Below are 18,298 nucleotides of genomic sequence, written 5' to 3' on the forward strand. Positions count from 1 at the left end.
GTGACTTTGTCCTTGTCTGCACAGCACCCTGGGATCTGCTGTTTGGCCACAGAGAAACTGGAGTGACAGAGTGTCTTAGGTTGGCTTGGGAAGATTGTAAATGGTGTTTCCTTCTCCTCTTGCACTATGAAAACCAGAGTGCTTAAAGGAACTTGACTGCAGCCATTTCAGCTTTTCCAATTTACAGCTAGTGTTTCCACATGTTCCTACTGTTTCTTGAAAGGCAGCTCCGTTTCATTTTCAGCAAGTTGGTCTAGGGACTTCATCATTACTGAAACTTTAAAAGGGTCTTATTTATTAGTGAATTACCTGCTGGAAGCTTGTCCCTTCCCTGAAAGGCTTTGTTTCAATGTGGCAAGACCTTAGTGTAGTAATCATAAAGGAAGAGATAAGATGAAAAGAAAGACCCTAGAATAAAAAAAAATTCAAGAAGTCCAAGTGAGGTGTCCTGGATGGAAAACTCTACAACAGAATAGGAAGACACCTGTGTTTAGGGGTTTTTTTACCCTATTTTTACACCATGCAACACTCTCTCTGCTGCATAAAAAATTGCTTCAGGTGTAATTGCATTTACTTGTGCCAGTGTGAGAAGACAATAAGTGACCTGAGGCTCTAAAAGCTTTAAGTAGCTTACAGGTTATGTAAAGGTAGTCAGCAGAATTGGTATCTGGTCTTGTGATTGGGGAATTAGTCCAGTTCCCTGTTCTGTGACGTTCTTTGGTGTGGGTTGGACGCAGTGTCCTCTGGGAATTGGTGTTGCTGAGAACACGAGGGAGTGTTTGTGTGACTGCAGTCAGAGCCTCAGTTTCCCTGCGGCTGAAATGGAACATAACACCTTCTCTGCTGTTGGGAGGAAGGTCAAAGATAATGACTTTAATGTGCTTTCCAGTTGTATGAGAGTTTGATCTTGCCATTAAGAGCCATTTGCTGTTTTAGGTCCCTACAAAGGCCAGCATGGCTGGCTGTTTACTGCTAGCTGTGTGCTGGCCTTGGCCAGTGATCACTCCTGCACCAAGAGCTGCACACAAAGCACTCACAGCACCTCATGCTGCTGGGAATGATGTCTTTAACTTAGACCTGCTGCCTGCTCTCTGGGACAGCATAAATAGGCTCCATAGTCAGTGTAGACACAGTTAGAGGAAGTTTTACAATAGAGGCTGGGAGAGTTAAGATTGGAGCTGTGGAGGTGGCTAGAAAAAGCTGTGCACTCTTGATCAGGTATGATTCAGCTGCTAAACATTCCAAATTGTGTCAGGAGACCAGTTATTCAACTGACATTTCAGAGCTTATTCCTACAGGAAGATTTACAGAAGAAGGGTAAACTGTGCAGCTGTTTGTGCATGCCTAACTCTGCAGTACACAAAATGGGATTTATATAAGTGTGTCCCAGTGTAGTTGTGTTTGTATGTCTGTGCATTAAGTGGCTTGAAGGGGGGTTTACCTGTGTTCCATGAAGTTTTGTCAGCAGTGTTCCTCCTTCAGCTTCCTTTGTCGGTGTCCAGTTTGTCCAACTTGGGATAGCTGCTGCCACAAAATGCCGCAAACTTGGATATATTTAATAAATGCACTCCCAAGGACTGGCTCTGATCCTGGAATATGCCACATGCTTTATGTCCCACTGCTGACCAGTAGCATTTAGGGCACTGGGTCTTGCTGAGCTGGCCTGCTTTAAGGGGGAAGGAAGGAGCCAGGTTAGGCTTCCTCCTCCCACAGATGGAGTGTAGGACCAGCAGTGTCAGTCCCTAACATGTCTCTCTGTTCTCCACAGGCTGGTACACTCCTCCAAAAGAAGATGGCTAACGCTGAGGACTATTGTCTACCTGGACCAATGTCAAGAAAACAAGCTCTTTTTTTATGTTTTCCAACACACAGACTCAAGCTATGAGTGCCCCTATAACAGCTGTACTGAGGACTTTAGCTATTAGATAAGTTAGTGGATAATCTGTCAACTGACACGTACAGTATAAGTTACAGCCTTACCATTCCGCTCTCCTTAGGTATCTGGACTGAGCAGTTTGGGCCTTTACCACATTTGTTCTTATGGATTAAGCATATTTGGGCCACGCCCTCCCTTCTCCTCGTTTTTTTATTTGAAAGCATAAGCTCTCCCTACAGCAGGCTACCGACTTACTAAAGATCATTCAGTAGGAGTGAGTTGTTCACACACTTTTGTGTATTTCTTACCTTTTGCAAAATGCAGACTGCAGAGACTTTGCGTTGTATTGTTTCATTTAAAGCCAAGAAGTTTAATACGTTGTTTAATACCGTTTTAGGAAGTGTCAGGTCTTGCAAATCACAGTAGTTTTTTTTTTTTTCTGGTCTGAAATGACGGCGTTTGTAGTATTTCCAAATTAATGATATAGGAAAAACACATGTATGTTAAGTCATTAAACATTTTTCATGGCTGTATGAGAATACGAACTGTTTATTGGAAAAGATGCTCTTTGTTTAGATTATGTTAAATTTTTTGTTTAGCTTTGGGGGTTTTTCCCTTTTTTTTTTTTTATTTTTTTTTTTTTTTATTTGTTTTGTTTTTATGCAGAGCAAGGCTGTGCCAATAAAACCTTGTAACTAGTCACTTCCACTGGGGCATCAGAACTTGCTGGGCTGTTCCTGCTACTTGTTGGCTCAACCTCCTTAACAAGAAGAGCCGCAGTATGAAGCTTGAAGTTATTTAAAATACTAAAAACCTTTTTAGGTGTTCCATTTTATTAACGGGTTGTTGCAATCATTTGTAAACTAATGAACTTATAAAGTGATTGGCACAAATCGAGATGAAAGTCCTTGAATGAAAAATTTTTATATAAAAGCTACAATAAAGTACCAAGAACACATCATCCGCTTCAGAGGCGTTAAGAGATGTTGCCATAGTCATGACAGTGGTTTTGTTATTGAGAGACTAATGGGAACTGTTTGTTCTTTATTAGGAGACGATCCTGGGTCTGTGAACTTACACAATTTCATTGCCTTACCGAAATCGACTCTATTTTGGTTGTAGTTTTAGTCATTAGGCCTTCGCACTGCTCGGGGCCGAGCTAAGGGTGTGTTCCGTGGATTCAGCACTTCCACGAGTGCAGAAGCATGTTTTTGTTTTTGTTTTTGTTTTTGTTTTTTTAGTTGACTATCAACCTTGTGCTCTTCTCTCTATCAGGCACCCGCGGGTCCTTGTGCATTTGCTTCTAGATCCAGTTTTTAGCTCGAAAGAAGCGATGGGCGAGGTTTGGCACCGCTTCCCGTGGGCGGGGGGTGAGGGACAGACCCGGCCGCGCCCGCCCCCGCCCTCGGCGCATGCTTCGGTGTGGGTTCCACTTCTCCTGGCAGAGTTCCTTGGCAATGTACAGTACTTTGTAAACTTGCATCAAGTTTATAAATAAAAAAAGCATTTTACGAAGCGCTGTGTCCGTGCTGGAGCGCGGGGGGCGAGGGGAGGGGACGGGCGGGGTGTGTGAGGGCGCGGCGGGTCCTCCGCGCCGCCAGGGAGCGCCCTTGCGGCGGCGCGGCCGTGGCGCTCGCCGAGGGGCAGCGGCGTGTGTGGCGCAGGGCGGCGGGGCCGGGAGGCGCTGGGGCCATGGAGGCCAAAGGCGGCTTCGTGCTCGCCAACCTGGCCGAGGTGGTGGAGCGCGTCCTCGGCTTCCTGCCCACCAAGGCGCTGCTCCGCGCCGCCTGGTAAGGCCCGGGGCCGCGGGGGAGCGGGGCGGGGCGGCGGCCGGCCGCGGTTGGCGGTGGCGGCGCGGCCGACGCGGGGTGTCGGTGCTGTGTTGCAGCGTGTGCCGGCTGTGGAGGGAGTGCGCCCGGCGGACGCTGAGGGGCCGGCAGCGAATCGCCTGGGTGTCGGCGCTGGAGCCGGGCCCCGCCGACAGCCACGCGCTGGTGCGGGCGCTGAGCCGCGAGCTCGAGGTGAGGGGCGCGGGGGGAGTTGGGTGTATGTGAGGGGAGTGTGGGGGGTTGTTGTGTGTTTGTGTGAGGGGAATGTGGGGGGGAGAGTTGGGTGTGTGTGAGGGGAGTGGGGGTTTGTTGTGTGTGTGTGTGTGAGGGGAATGTGGGGAGAGTTGGGTGTGTGTGTGAGGAGTGTGGGGGTTGTTGTGTGTTTGTGAGGGGAATGTGGGGAGAGAGTTGGGGGTGTGTGTGGGGGAGTTGGGGGTGTGTGAGGGAGTGGGGGAGGGAGTTGGGGATGTGTGAGGGGAGTGTGTGTGTGGGGGAGTTGGTGTGTGAGGGGTATGGGGGGAGTTGGGGGTGTGTGAGGGGAGTGTGGGGGGTTGTTGTGTGTTTGTGTGAGGGGAGTGTGTGGGGGGAGTTGTGTGTTTGTGTGAGGGGAGTGTGTGGGGGGAGTTGAGTGTTTGTGTGAGGGGAGTGTGTGGGGAGAGTTGTGTGTGTGGCTGGGGGTGTGGGGGGTGTCTGTCAGCGCCTTCGGGCAGTCCCTGAAAGGCTCCCCCCGCTCCTCCCAGGCGCCCGGCGCAGGGAGCGCGTTCGGAGGGACAGTTTGGTGCTGGGTGTTAGTTTAATACACTGATGGAAACGCCGCGGGTTTCCAGGTCAGGGCAAGTCTGTTCATCTCGGCGATCTCGTTAAGAGATAAACCCTTTTTTAGCCTGGGAGACACTGGGAACATTGCAGGATTTCTCTGGCAGGGTTCTTTTCCAGTGTTAACTAGTGGTGGATCTTCACCACAGAAAGATTCCTGTCAAGTTGTTAAGCACTAAACAGAGACCTCAGCAGATGAGTGTTAAACCAGCGGGGACTGGAAAGGGCAGCAGCACCTCCACGCTGTTCCCAGCATCAGCACTTAGGGAAGCCAACAGCCAGGAATAGGAGTTCAGACAGTGTTAAAACCAGCAGTCGTGGGGCCAGGCTGCAGAGCTGTGGTTGCTCGTGTGGTGTTTGGGTCGGTTCCGTGCCCGTGCTGCCCGTTCATCAGATGGGTCAGGGCAGTGCTGGGGCTGAGGGAGGTGTCCTGCTGTCTGACGGGAGCTCGGGGTGGGGGCCGGGGCCGTGTCCCCTAGGAGCGATGTCTCCTCGTTTTGTGCCGCCGCTGTTCCCTCCCTCCCTCCCTGTCCTTGCACTCCTTGCCCCGTGTCTCCGCAGAAGGTGCATGTGCTGCCCCAGACCGTGCTCTACATCGCCGATGCCGAGACGTTCAGCGGCCACGAGGAGTGTCACGAGCAGAAGAAAGGTAACACCTTGCCCTGAACTTGCTGCCCTTTCCAGAAGTGCTCGGGGTGGAGGACGAGGAGCAGCGTCGGCTGAAAGGGAATCTGCCGAGTGTGGATTTCAGCGGGAAGTAAATCTTTTGCCAAAAGCATGACCCCCGAGTCTTGCGTTCGTGATGTGAAGTAGCCTGTGGGTGTGTGTTAACGTGCACAGATGGGCTCGTTTCCCTGCCCTGGAGGACACTGAGTCCCTGGTGCCGGCAGCCCTGAGCTCGTACACAGCTCAAGACCTGTGTGCTGTTACCAGGGCGGCCACTGATGGGCAGCATTGGCTCGGCAGGACGGGGTTTCTGCTCACAACACACTTTTACTTCTCTCTGATGTTTTCTTGTCTCTTTTTCTTATTTTAACAGCCAGAAAAAGAAACAGTAAAGAAACAGCACTCGCCCTTGAGAAGTTGTTGCCGAAGCGATGTCAGGTTCTTGGACTGGTCACCCCAGGGATTGTAGGTAGGAGCAAAATGTGTGATTTTTGTGAGAGATCAGCTTGTTTAGCACTGGCTTCATTTTTAAGGAGTTCACAGTGTTGCTGCTCCTTGACACGTGGAGCTTACTTCATGTATTGCAGTTATAATTAAAAGGATTGATTTAATCAGGCAGGCAGCTTTTCCTGGCACTAATGGACTTACTGAATGTTTCTTGGATTTATGTATCTATTTCAGTCATATTGTGACTGACTGTACAGGAATCCTTGGTGTATACCTGTTTGCTGTGGTCTAGCAGGAGGCATGTGCAGTAACTGGATAATTCACAGCCTCCCTTGGCAGGCTTTTTCTCATTGCTTCCCTTTTTCATCATTAGAAAGTTGGGGGTTTTTATAGTTTCTCACCTTAAATTCTACTCCCACAGCATAAGTAGGGTATTTGATTGTTGCCACTGCCATAATTCAATAATACACTCCCAATATTTGTGTCAGTTTGGTTTATACTGTCATGACATGCTTGTATAACACCTTGAAAACCTGAGCATGTTTGTGTGCCTGGAGAAGTTGGTAGGAAGACCTGTGCTTGTTTTCCTCCTCTTTTATATTTGGTGTGACTGGGGGGAAATGTCCAAATATATCCATTTCTCCTTGTCCAAAGTGACTTTGGCACAAGCCATAGCCAGCAGAACTTCTACGTGTTTCATCTTTCCAAAAGATTATAAAAAAACCCAAAAAATCACACCAGTTTTCAATTAGAGAAGTTGTTATGGAAATAGGTTGTCATGTTTTACATCACCTGAGCTGTTCAGCCTCTTTCAATTCTTGTTACAGTGTAGATGAAAGTATTAGGGGCCCTGACCACAAGATGCCTGGTTTTGTGTCTTTGTAGTTACCCCCATGGGTTCAAGCAGCAATCAGCCTCAAGAAATTGAAGAGGGCGAAGCTGGGTTTGCTCTGTTGTTTCCCAAAATCGATGGGGTGAAAATTCACACCTTCCATTTTTCTAAAGATGTGAAGAACAGGGTCTTTGATGAAAACAAATTTGCTGAAGCAGGTATGTCCTTTTTCTCTCCTTTGCTTGGGTTTTTGTGCCATGCTGTGCTGCTCCAGTCCGGAGTGATGTGTGGAACCAGCAGCTTCTGTGCTGGCTCCAAGAGCCCTCTGGCTCTGTAGGGCTGCAGCTGGTAACTGCATCTCTGGAGCACTGAGGTTAAGTTATCCTGAGTATCAGTCTCAGATTACTTCAAGTTAGGTTCCAAGAGGAGTTGTTAGGTTTCAAGCAGCTTCTAATTGGTTAAAAATATTCCAGTGGGAATTATTCCTATCACTACAGTTTAGAAATGAGTGAGGAGGAGCTGCTTCTCTTCTTCTCCAAAATGACTTGGCATTTAGATCCCCAATCAGGTGTTGTAGCCAGGAAAGGCAGAGCAGAAGGCAGCACATTTCAGTGAATACAGTTCATGTTCTTCACACTGTGTCCTCAGCAGAGTAGGTCATTTATGAAGAGTAATGTCAAAAGGGTCTCTTGAGTCTCCTAGGAACCTGGGGGATTCTTCCTTGGGATAGGAAATGGGCTGAAGTGTGGAATTTATTTCATTTTCAGATTAAAGCTATTTACTGTATTATGGTTCTTGAATAACTTGTATGCCTGGTTCTTACCTGTAAGACTGTCAAGTAAAACTGAAGAGCTGTGGTAAAACTCACGTGCTGTGGTAAAGGAGTGGAAAGCTGGAGGAAGCAGATGCAATCTGTTTTTAACTTGCAAGGTTCTTCCCAGAAATTCTCTCTCAAGTGGGGAACACAGCCCAGCTCCCACCTGGGCAGGTTGTGTCTTTTCTTCCCAACTGCAGCAACAGAAAGCCATTAGTAAAGGTGTGATTTATTATTTGAGGAGAGACTAGGAAGGCTGGGTTTCAGGGCTCAGGATTTAAACAGAACAGAGGATCAATGTTCGGTTTTGTTTGTAGGTCTGAAGAATAACCCAGATCTCCGTGTTGTCCTTCTGTTTGGCTACAACTCCTGGAAGTCTGGAGCTACTCGATTTCTTCATCAAATAGTCAATCCACTGAATGAGAAAAGTATCATCCTGGCTGGAGGACAAGTGGAGAGCTTTACATCACTGACCTCTGAGAAGTAGGTGTCTTTTTCAAGGTGAATGTTAAAAATTATTTAGAATGGGAGAAACCCTGCAGGTCCATAGCCTTCTAGCTGTATTATGCTTGAATCCCCAGTAATGGATGTGGAAGCTTTTCCTTGGGAAAGGTTGCTAAAAAAAGGAGAGTTGCTAGAACGCGAAGGCTTTGGTTTGTTTCTCACCTGTGGGTGGTGTCAGAGCCTCCTGGGTGTTGTCTCCTGTGAAGCCCCCCATGCAGCAGCAGCAGTCAGTGGGCGGGCAGTGATCTCCCGGCACGCTCTCTCACCCGCTGCCCGTTGCCTTGCAGTGCCCACGCCCAGCCCGGGGACGCCTGTGGGGTGGTGGGGCTGGCCTTCAGCGGGCCCCAGATCCAGAGTGCCACCGTGCTGCTGGACCAGGACGTGGCCGACGAGAGGACGGCGGAGGCGGCCATGCAGCGCCTCAAGGCCGCCAACATCCCCGAGCACAACTCCATCGGCTTCATGTTCGCCTGCGTGGGCAGGGGCTACCGGCACTACAAGACCAAGAGGAACATGGAAGCGGATGCATTCAGGAAGTTTTTTCCAAACGTGCCCCTCTTTGGCTTTTTTGGACACGGGGAGATAGGATGCGATCGGATAGTTACTGGGAATTTCGTATTGAGAGAGTGCAATGACATTAAGGATGACCTGCTGCACGGTTACACGACCGTTATGACTCTTATTCATTTCGGTTCAACTAAAGCAAACCAAGCATAAGTAAGGTTTAATGCTGCAGTGAGCTGTTTGTTTCCTTCCAGAGAGCTGGAGAAGTCTGGGAAAGTGGACATCTTGCAGTCAAAGCCCCCTTCCAAAGCGTAAACATCATTTCGGTAACGTTATCAAGTCTTGTAGTTGCAATAGAGTTTAATATACTATCTGCAAGAAAGCCTTGCATTCTGTGTAATCCCCTGTACACGTTAGAATTGCAGGAAATTATATTTGATGGAATTCTGCAATTGAAGAAAGCCTCTTTCTTCCAAAATGAGAGTGGTTTGCACAAATCATAGAATATGCTGACTTGGAAGGGGCCAAGTCAGGGTCATCGAGTCCACTTCCTGGCCCTGAACAGGACATCCCCAAGAATCCCACTGTGTGCCTGAGAGTGTTCTGAAACTCAGACAGGCTTGGTCCTGTGACCACTTCCCTGGGGAGCCTGTTCAGTGCCCAGCCACTCTGGGTGAAAAAGTTTTCCCTGATATCCAGCCTAAACCTCCTGGTTCAGCTTCATGCTGTTTCCTTGAGTCCTGTCACTGTCACAGGAGTGAAGAGATCAGTGCCTGCCCCTCTGCTGCCCCTCGGGAAGATGTTGAAGATCCCAGTGAGGTCTCCCCTCGGTCTCCTCCAGCTGAACACACAAAGTGGCCTCAGTGTCCTCACATGGCTTCAAATCAAGGCCCTTCATCTTCACTGCCCTCCTTTGGACACTCTAATGGCTCAGTCTCTTCCTTACATCGTGTCCCCACAGCTGCCCCACAGTATTGCAGGTGAGGCCACCCCAAGGCAGAGCAGGGTGGGACAATCCCCTCCCTGATGCCCCCAGGACAGGGTTGGCCCTCCTGGCTGCCAGGGCACTGCTGACTCAGGGCCAACTGGCACCCACCAGCACCCCCAGGGCCTTTCCTGGCACTGCTGACCAGCACTTGTCCTTGTTAAACTTCCCGTGGTTGGTGATGGCCCATCTCTGATTCGTGGAGGTCTCTGCAGGGCCTCTCTGCCCTTCAGGGAGCTGAAGCTCCTCCCAGTTTAGTGTTGTCAGCAAACCCAAATAGCAACGTGTAGAAAGAAACGGGACTTTGGGGTGCTCTATTTATGTATGTAAAGCAGTCCATGGAAAAATCCATTTCCTGGATTTTAGTATTAGAGAGTTGCACGACCTTCCCGGAGTCCTATTTACAAAACCGAAGGGTTTTACTGGATAAAATGAATGAAAATCTTAGAAGTAACAAACTGCTTGTTAAATAAAGATGAAAATAATGTCAAAGTACTTTGCCTTCTATTAGAGAAAAGGCTCTGATTTAAAGAGATGTTGTCCAGCTACAAGTTCAGCTTGGGTCACCACCTTGACCTGAATTTCAGTTGTCTTAACTGTCTGGTTTAGAATGTAGTGGTTGTTTTTTTCTTTTGGATTGCCTTGTAGCTTGATCACAAACTTAAATCCAGAGTGCTAAAAAAAATAAGACTACCTGGTATCTTTAAGTTCCTTTAAGAAGCTTTTTTGCTCTTTAATTTGGAATTGGGGGGCACATAGGATCTGGTTATATTTATAGAGAGACTCCAAACAGAACTTGTGCTTTTGCATGTTTTTCCTGAGCTTTTACATCAGTCACCTGTTTTGGTTGCTGCAGCTGGCATGCAGTATTATTCAAGTAAGTAAGTTCAGCATCGTCTCAGTATAGCTAATAATATATTTGCTGCTTTCTACATTTTTTCCTCCCTTTTGTTTTCACTTAGTAATAGAACAACAAGAAAATAAGATGAATTTTCCACCATTTCACCAGACTGCTAAATGCCAAATCAGGCAGCTGGCCCATTTTCAGTGCAGTAAAAAGAAAACACTTAGCTATTGTTGTACAACAAAATGACATTTTTTTGCTTTAAATGTACCCAGCAAGTCTTCAGTTGGCAACTTTTTGCTTTATATCTAGTTAAAACTTTATATCTAGTTAGAACTTTTCCTGAACTTGGCCTGAGGAGCTGAGGTAGAGGTGTATCTGTTCTGAGAGTCAACTGTTGGTTTGCTGAGCACAGGCAGCACTTCCCCATGGCTGTATTGATGATGAGCTTTTTTTAATTAGGAGCTGTGAACTCCCAGTTTGAGATGGGAGGTCACTAAGTGTGGGTGTGACTGGGACAACCTTCAGTCACTGCACAAAGGGGAAAGTTACCTGGAAACGGGGTTGAATTTTCCGAGCAGCCCCTCGGTGGGAGGCGGCTCCGTGTTTTTTGAGCACAACCACAGTGTTGTGTTCAGCCCTCTGTGCCTGCCTGAGCTGGGTGTGGAGCAGGGGGGAAGGAAGTGTTTCACTCCTGTAACACAGATTGCTGTGGCTGCTGGCAGTGCTGGGCAGCACGGGAATGTTCCACTGTCCTGGATGCAGCACAGACGTGTCCGAGGAAGCAGCTGAGGAGCTCAGATGATGGTGCAGCAAATCCAGAACCAGAGGGTGGTTTGAAGGGGCTGGTCATCAGCAGGGCCCTGGAGCTGAGGAAACTTCTGAGGTAAACACAGCACAGGTGGGATGCTGGGGGGTGACCTCAGGGAGTGGGGATGAGCCCAAGGGATCCCAGAACCGTGCACAGGGCTGGAACCACTGCACTGTCTCCCAGCCTGCATCATGCTTTCCATGTGTCAGGGAAGTGATGTAGGAGATAAAACTGCAACATCAGTGATTAAAGTGTTTTGCTATCCATATTCATTTTGCCTTCATGCTGTCATTTGCTCTTCAACCACAACTCCTCAGAGAAACCAAAATATATTTGCTTAAAAGGTGCAGGTACCAAAAGACAGAGCTTGTTCTGAATTGATAGAAAGTTTTGCAGTGCCACAATAAATACCTCTGCCACTCAAAAAGTAACCACAAGGTTTTAAAGTGAGCAAAGTTAGATAAATGAGTATTCAGCAATTGAGGCAAATGTGAATAGCATAAAGAGACCTGAAGTTTATCTGCAGTTCATGCTGATGCTAATCTGTTTCCAACAAGAGAACAGAATTCCTAAGGGACCACAACTGGATTTTGGGTTTGTTATGAAAAAAAGAAAACTTGCAGAGTCACAAGCCAGGGAGGAGTGACAGTTTTGCTGATGAAAGGTAAAGGCATTGTTTTTCCCCATCTTTTGAATATGAATAATGTTTTGCTGCACATTTGTTCTTAATTCATCATTCAGTTATCTCTAAGCTTTAAAAATACAAGAAATAATAGGCAAGTGGTGTGATGTGTAATCTCATACTTGCACAACCGAAATAGCAACTGCCAAACATAGAGCTGTTTCTGTAACTTTTAAGGTCACTACCCAAAAGTCTCCTCATTATGGGATGTTTCTGTAATGTGCAGTTGTAAGAAAGCAAGAATAATTTGATAAAGAGGAGCCAAATTATGAATAAGTAGTTACATATGATTGTAAATTGATTTTGCTAAAAGTCTCCCTCCAAACTCACTCATTGTCATTACCCTCTCTTACTTTATATTTTTCTTTCTAAAAATGGAGAACTTCTTTCTCCCAGAAGCATCTCTGTGGTGGTGGTTGTTAAGTTTTCCCATCAGACACCATCTTTGGAACTCACCTAAGTTTTCTGAATGCCTCATGTCTGGCCCAGTGAGAGAACAAGAAAAAACCTTTCTCATCCAGATTCCTCCTTCTGTTTGACTCAGTGGAACGACACAGGAAAACAGTTACAAAGACAGTAAATGTACAGTTAAGTGGTGGTTTATGAGATCTTTTCCTGCTGCTGAGCCCATTTCCCAGCCAGATGCAGACTCCAGAAGAGGCTGTTCCAGAAGGACTCCAGAGGAGCCCTGAGGGTGTTCTGAACTGCAGGCTGGAAGGTAAACTGAGCTCACTGCTGGGGGAGTGTGCACTGGTCCTGTACCACTGGTTTAGGTCAAACAGAAGTAGGGCCCTTGTACTGACTGTTTTCTGCCCAGCAGCACTTCAGAACAATGCAGGGTATTGTTGTAAACAGAACATACAGCTGCAGGGAGAAACTGGAAACTCAAAGGTAGGTTTGGATTCTTTGAAGTCATATCACCTGGATACTTACATTAGAATTATTAGCACAGAAATAGCTAACTGGAATTTTTTCCCAAGTGCTTTGATAAAATTTAAGAGAACAAAGTTATTCCCAAATCTTTAGGATTTGTCCTTTTAAATGCTGTTAAAAAACAATGTATAAAGTGTCCTCATTACATTTCACAGGTAGATCTTCAGTGAGATTAGCAGGTAGCACAGAATTCTCAAAATAAATGTCTCAGTGATTCACATCACTGACAGTGGCAGGTCATGTCACCTTTGCACAGGAAATTTTCACAGCTCTAAGAATTAGAAACAGCTATTTTTAAAGTAAGCTCAGCTGAGTTGTCAATATGGCAACAGGGAGAGCAAACACGAATCCCCTCAAAAGGAACTCTCTGAGAATCTCCAGAACTGGAGAAAATGATTGAATGGTTTGAAACAGCAGCAGATTCTGTGATGGAGGATGGACAACATAGATTTAAATCACCCAGCACTGTTAAAAACTGCCACCAGTGGATGCTCAGCCACATTTCTACAGCCCATCAGTTGCCTGCACGAGGTTTTAGATGAAATATCATTACTTGCATTGAGAAGGCAATCTGAAAACAGCCTCTTTTAAAATGTACACTGAAAAAGAACGTTCAAATGTTACACAAACACAGAGGTGCACTGAGAAGGGTTAAAAATTGGCCGTAGCTTTAATTTGGGGGGGATGAAAACAGCAATATCTTCTTGATATTTCAGGTTCTACAGCTGTAGGTTCTATTTACACATCCTTATCTCGCTCTAGGAATGATTTCTGGTGAAAGGTTTTGGTTTGTTTGGTTTTTTTTTTAACATCTTCAGGCATACACAGGTTTAGGGATTTTTTTTTTTGGTTGGCTCATTTTCCCCCAAGAAATGCAAGAAATGCTGCGGTACTTTAAATGAAGAATCCCTTTGTTCATTAACCTTAACCACAAAAAGCAAACCATTTATGTCTGGATTCTTTTGATTATTCTGCATCCTGGTAATCTAAGTAATATTGCCAGGGAATCATAACTCAACTTAGTTCCATTTTTTTTTTCCCCCAAACTTACACTGATAAATCTTCATGAATATCCTGGGGTTTGAATACAGTCATAGTAAAAATGAAAGTAAATGGAAAAAAACCCCTGGGTTTAAACTCATCCACAGTCTTTTCAGTTTTTACTGGGAGCAGCTTGATGTCCTTTAATGAAAGGATGCTGAATACCAAAGGAAACTGAGTCACACAGTCAGAGACCCTCTCCAGCTCTTCAAAAATGCAGGGCCAGAAGGAAAAGGATTTCTTTTAGTGCAGTAGATTTTGAAGGGGTTGCACAGCATTGAGGGTACCTTTAAATTGGGAAGTGCTACCAAATGGACTTTCTGTTGGTCTTCCTGCTTAATATGTAACATCATAAATCAAAAACTAGCCCAGAGAAAATCCTCTTGTTTTCTTTGAAAAGCCATTTCATGTTCCCCTTTAACTGTACTTTGCTCCAGAGTTTGTTTGGGCTGCTAATGAAGAAAATTATATACTGATATATATAAAAAACCCTCTTACTTAGGTCTACAAAGAGACCTCCTGCTAAGAGCTGTCAGTTTGTTCTGCAAGTGATTAACAGGGTTTTGCAACACATTAGGAAGAGACTTTTGCTACAGGATTCTGAAAGGAAAACGTGATCCTCAGGTCTAAAAGCATTTTTGCCATCCCACTGTAATAAACTGTGGTGTAATCAAAGTAGTGGAGATTCTTAGGAAATTAAGTCTTTTCCACTTTTCTTCCCCCTCAGCCTTCCAGCTGGTGGAGAGGTAATTTTAAAGACATGAGATCTTCTGCTTGGTGGAAATGGGAGTCAGATGGACAAGAGAAAGCCCTGATTAGTCACCAGTAAAAAGGCTCCAGTGACTCCAAGCACAAGATCTGATCCACTGGAACCAGTGTTTCTTTAGCTTTATTGCTCCCAGGGCTCTTCCTAAATTCTTCCAGCAAGCATTGCTCCAGTGCTGCACCATTTTATTAAATCACACATAATGTTGGCTACCCTGTACTTTCTGTGGCGTTTGACCCCATTAAAATGAATTTGTTTCCCAAACAGTGCAAACACACTTGGTAACAGTGAGTAACTGTTCCATATCTGTCTAGAAAGCTGAGGGGATTCTGAGAGTTTACACAGTACAACTTCAGCCCATTTATTTCTTACATCTTCTAGTAATATCTCCTTCCTGAATTTCCACTTAAGCTGACCACAAGCCTTTTCCTTTTTCAGTGGAGATAGTATCCCAAACTGTAAGTGTGACTGTCTCAGTGACATAGTGAAGTTATCGAAGAGCAGCTGTCTCTGATTAGTTTTCCCTGAGGCTGTTCAGGGGACACTGATGCTGATGGAGCTCTCAGCACTGCCACACATCCCCTCAGCTCTCTGTGCAACAGAGGCATGTCCCTGTGTGATGAAAAATCACTTTTCTCTTTCTTAGCCTTTAAGACAATATTTTCAGCTTATCTGCTAAAGGTCTGAAGTCCAGGAAATAACATATAGGATTGGTTAATTTGGGGAGAAAGTGATCTTTTAGTGCTTTATGTAACGTAATCTCTGGATCAGGTCCTGTACTTGGTTTGGTGCCCTCAGATTCTCCCTTCAGATGCTGAGCATTAACTGGGACTCTGACTTCTCTGACATGAGTCCTTGGCAGGTAATGAGTTTTTCTGGTTTGTGTTCTAGTAGTTATTAGAACACAGTTTTCCCTTTGACTCCTCACTCCCTGTAACAGCAGGGCTTTCCCTCTCTGTCCCACTGGACTTTTGTCTGCACTGATACAAAGTACCCCAGAGCACGTACCAGGCATCCCAGGAACAGCAGCTTGTTTAATATTTTCTCTGCACCCGTGTTTTTACACATCTCCAGATATTGTTTATTTCAGAGATAAGAAATCTCTGTTCTGCATTTTCTCTCCTTTCAATTCGTGACCTTCTCTTGGCCGATCTTCCCCTCAATACCACCTTAAAAATCCCATATAACGACCTGCTGGGTAATGTGCAAGAATGGAAATATATCTGATTTTTGCTGGTTTCAACCCCCAGTGCTAGAAATAACTTGAAAAGCAAGTTGCTCAGTTCACTTTCTCTGTGCCTCTGACTAACCAGACCATTCTCTTTGTGTTGTCAAGGCAAAAAAGGGACATGGACCGTGTCATTTGGCCTCTCTTTGTCTGAGGAAGAGAATCCTGTAAGGAACCAGAGTGTGGTAACATGAGGTACTGATGTGATCAACAAATGGTGATGTGAATAAAAGAAATCTTTGGAGAGGGCAGCACTTTTTCAGCCAAGACACCTGTCTGGATATTTTGTGTCAGGAAGTGACCTGCTGAATAAAATTCCTGCCTTCTGCTATCTGAAATATCAACTGGAAAAATTAAGGTGAGGTTTAAATTTCCCTCAGTAGTAAGATTTCCAGAAGAGAAAGCAAGACAGAAATAAACCCATTCTCTGCCTAAATTTCTTTTAACCACTACCTGTTTATTTTATTAATCTTTTCTTTGCATTTGAATTCAAATCATGTGCCAGGAAGCTGGCCAATACACTAGCAGTGGTACCTCATCCTCAGGTTGTCTTAGGATTAAAAAAAAAAACAAAAATAGAGTATTAGCTGGGAGAAAGGTGCTTTTTTTCCCCTACATCTGTTAAGGGTGTCTGAAACAAGCCAAATCCTGGACATGTATCAAAAGTACAAATTTTGAAACTATTGAATCAAGACAGTCAAACAAAATTCCCCTATCAAAAATCCACAGTATTATGTCATGCTAAAACCCTGTTATTATCTCATATTTTCTGTACATTGAAAAAAACCTGAATGAATTTTATACATTTCCCATGTAGTAAACCCCAAAATTCTCATGCATCTACCTGTGCATTATTGAGAACTGATTGTCATAAAAAAAATCTCACAAAATTCAAACAAATTATAGTGATGTCTGTATAATTGATGCACTTTTAAATATACATACAAACTCCATTAAGTGCAACTGTTTATGTTTCAGTTGCAGTCTTCTCCAACTCATGAGCCTCCTATTTCAGTCTGCTTTCTTCTCTCATCTTGCTCACCACATCATCCTCTACAACTTGTCTTCTTAGGAGTTGCTCTGCATGTTGTTTTCCCACCATTCCTCCACTGGATTGCTTTATGCTGTTGTTATTTCTGGAAAATAAACAAAACACATACCTTTAATTAAGGAAAACTCCCTGCCCCACTTTCCTGGTGGAGTCCAGTCATTTAACTTTAAATTGCACTCACTGTTGCAGCCACTGCTGCCTGTAGGTTCAGCTAGGCTGGCTCCACACTCTGAGGAACTTGTCCTTGGAATGGGAACTTTTCTGACCAAGAGAAACAAAAACCAGACAACAGAGAGAGGGGAAAAAAAATACACACAGAGTGAAAAAGGTTGTCAGGGAGGAGACTAATTAACTGAATGATGTCCATTGAAAAAAGTGACATGGATCTTCTTTCTAATATTCAGTGTTTGTGAGAAGAGTGTACTGGAGGGAGAAGGACAGAGATCAGAGGCCAGTACAGCTCTCATAACTATGTGGCTTCTCTGCTACTCTTCCTGTTTGTCTGATTTCTCAGCTCTTTATTGAAGCAATTAGTAGACAGCACAAAATAATTTATTATTAATTAATTCTCTTGATGTTTGGAAATTACGTGAAATTCTCCACACTTTGCTGAGGAGACACAAATCTCGTAAATAGAGCTGATCTCCTGCTGTCTTGTTCCCTTTCTTTTAATAGTAATCAGACATCTGCTCTCTTGAGAAGAGTCATGAGCTCTTCCCTGTCCTGTCCAGTTTGTGCCCTGTGGTGATGTAACTCCTCCACAAAATCTGGTGTCTTGGACAGCTCAGATGGCTTCATTCCTAGACCCTGTAGCTTTGGCTGGCTGAGTTCCCATTCATCCACATCACACTTACCTTACAGGTAACTTGCCATTTCCACATGGACTTAGAACGAAATATAGACATGAATTGCAGGTTTATTTTAGTTTTCCCTAGGCTTTGTTCTGTTCCTCTTAAGCTCTGTGTGTGTGGCATTTAGGCTTCTGAATTAAATAAAAACTGCCTTATGTGCCATCTATACTCATCAGTCACCTTTCTTACTCTTTTTCTTCTTCCAGTAACCCTTGAGCAATATGTTTCTGGAGGAAGAAGGCCAGATGGATGTGGTCTGATAGGTGACTTGCTGGCAGCAAAATATGCCATTTGTTCCTCAGTACCAGTGTAATAGCAGGGATTTTTGCAGACTTTCCTGTTTTGCCCCTGTCAGGATGACAGACTTTAGGAGCCTGTTTGTTGGAGGGGTCTTTGTTTCGAGGTGGAGAGAGCACCTAGATCTGGATTTGCACTCTGCAGGCTGGAAAAAAATAAATCATCAGCTGATAAAAATGTGATGACTCAGCTGAATGTAAAAAGGATTATTTCCTACTGCTCCCCCAGAGCTTTCCTATGCAGCCCTATTCTCTTATGGGTTATTTTCACTGTTAGTTATGACTTAGTTTTATAAGCAGAGCAATGAAACCCTTTCTCTCCACCCCTGCATGGCTGATGGATTTGTTTCTAGGGAGCATTAAATGCACTTGCACATGTTTGGTCCTCAAATCTGTCCCAAGTAGCCTCAGAGAGAGACAGCTTGGAAAGGGAGGGGGGCACAAGTGATGATATAAACAAGAAAACAGAGCAAAACTGATTTCCTAAATTCTAAAAGATTTAATGTGTAATTTTAGGGATTC

The 18,298-nt window shown here is 45.0% G+C and overlaps 3 protein-coding genes across 5 annotated transcripts in view; 2 read left to right on the forward strand and 1 right to left on the reverse strand.

Moving 5' to 3' along the window:
* UBE2Q2 (ubiquitin conjugating enzyme E2 Q2) overlaps positions 1-3,391 on the forward strand; it is a 43,902-nt gene extending 40,511 nt beyond the window's left edge. The window contains exon 13 of the mRNA XM_050309359.1: positions 1,769-3,391. Within this exon, the coding sequence (XP_050165316.1) occupies positions 1,769-1,800 (32 nt within the window). The 3' untranslated portion in view covers positions 1,801-3,391. The remainder of the gene's footprint in view (positions 1-1,768) is intronic.
* A 134-nt stretch (positions 3,392-3,525) lies between these two features.
* Positions 3,526-9,961, forward strand: FBXO22 (F-box protein 22). The gene is made up of 7 exons (XM_050309784.1): positions 3,526-3,666; positions 3,765-3,897; positions 5,083-5,170; positions 5,561-5,656; positions 6,520-6,684; positions 7,598-7,763; positions 8,072-9,961. Exons 1-7 carry the CDS (start codon positions 3,569-3,571, stop codon positions 8,499-8,501), a joined length of 1,176 nt encoding a protein of 391 aa, XP_050165741.1. The 5' UTR covers positions 3,526-3,568; the 3' UTR covers positions 8,502-9,961.
* Positions 9,962-11,127: 1,166 nt separating this feature from the next.
* The window catches only part of NRG4 (neuregulin 4), a 50,049-nt gene continuing 42,878 nt past the window's right edge, over positions 11,128-18,298 (reverse strand). For 2 of the 3 annotated variants that reach the window (XM_050309788.1, XM_050309787.1), the window contains exon 6: positions 11,128-16,714. In XM_050309788.1, the coding sequence (XP_050165745.1) occupies positions 16,585-16,714 (130 nt within the window). In that variant the 3' untranslated portion in view covers positions 11,128-16,584. Of the gene's footprint in view, positions 16,715-16,810; positions 16,891-18,298 lie in introns of all 3 variants that reach the window. The other variant, XM_050309789.1, reaches the window with a different exon arrangement.

This window comes from Myiozetetes cayanensis, unplaced genomic scaffold (genome assembly GCF_022539395.1).
Source record: "Myiozetetes cayanensis isolate MyiCay16 unplaced genomic scaffold, myiCay2020 scf14, whole genome shotgun sequence".
Lineage (NCBI taxonomy): Eukaryota > Metazoa > Chordata > Aves > Passeriformes > Tyrannidae > Myiozetetes > Myiozetetes cayanensis.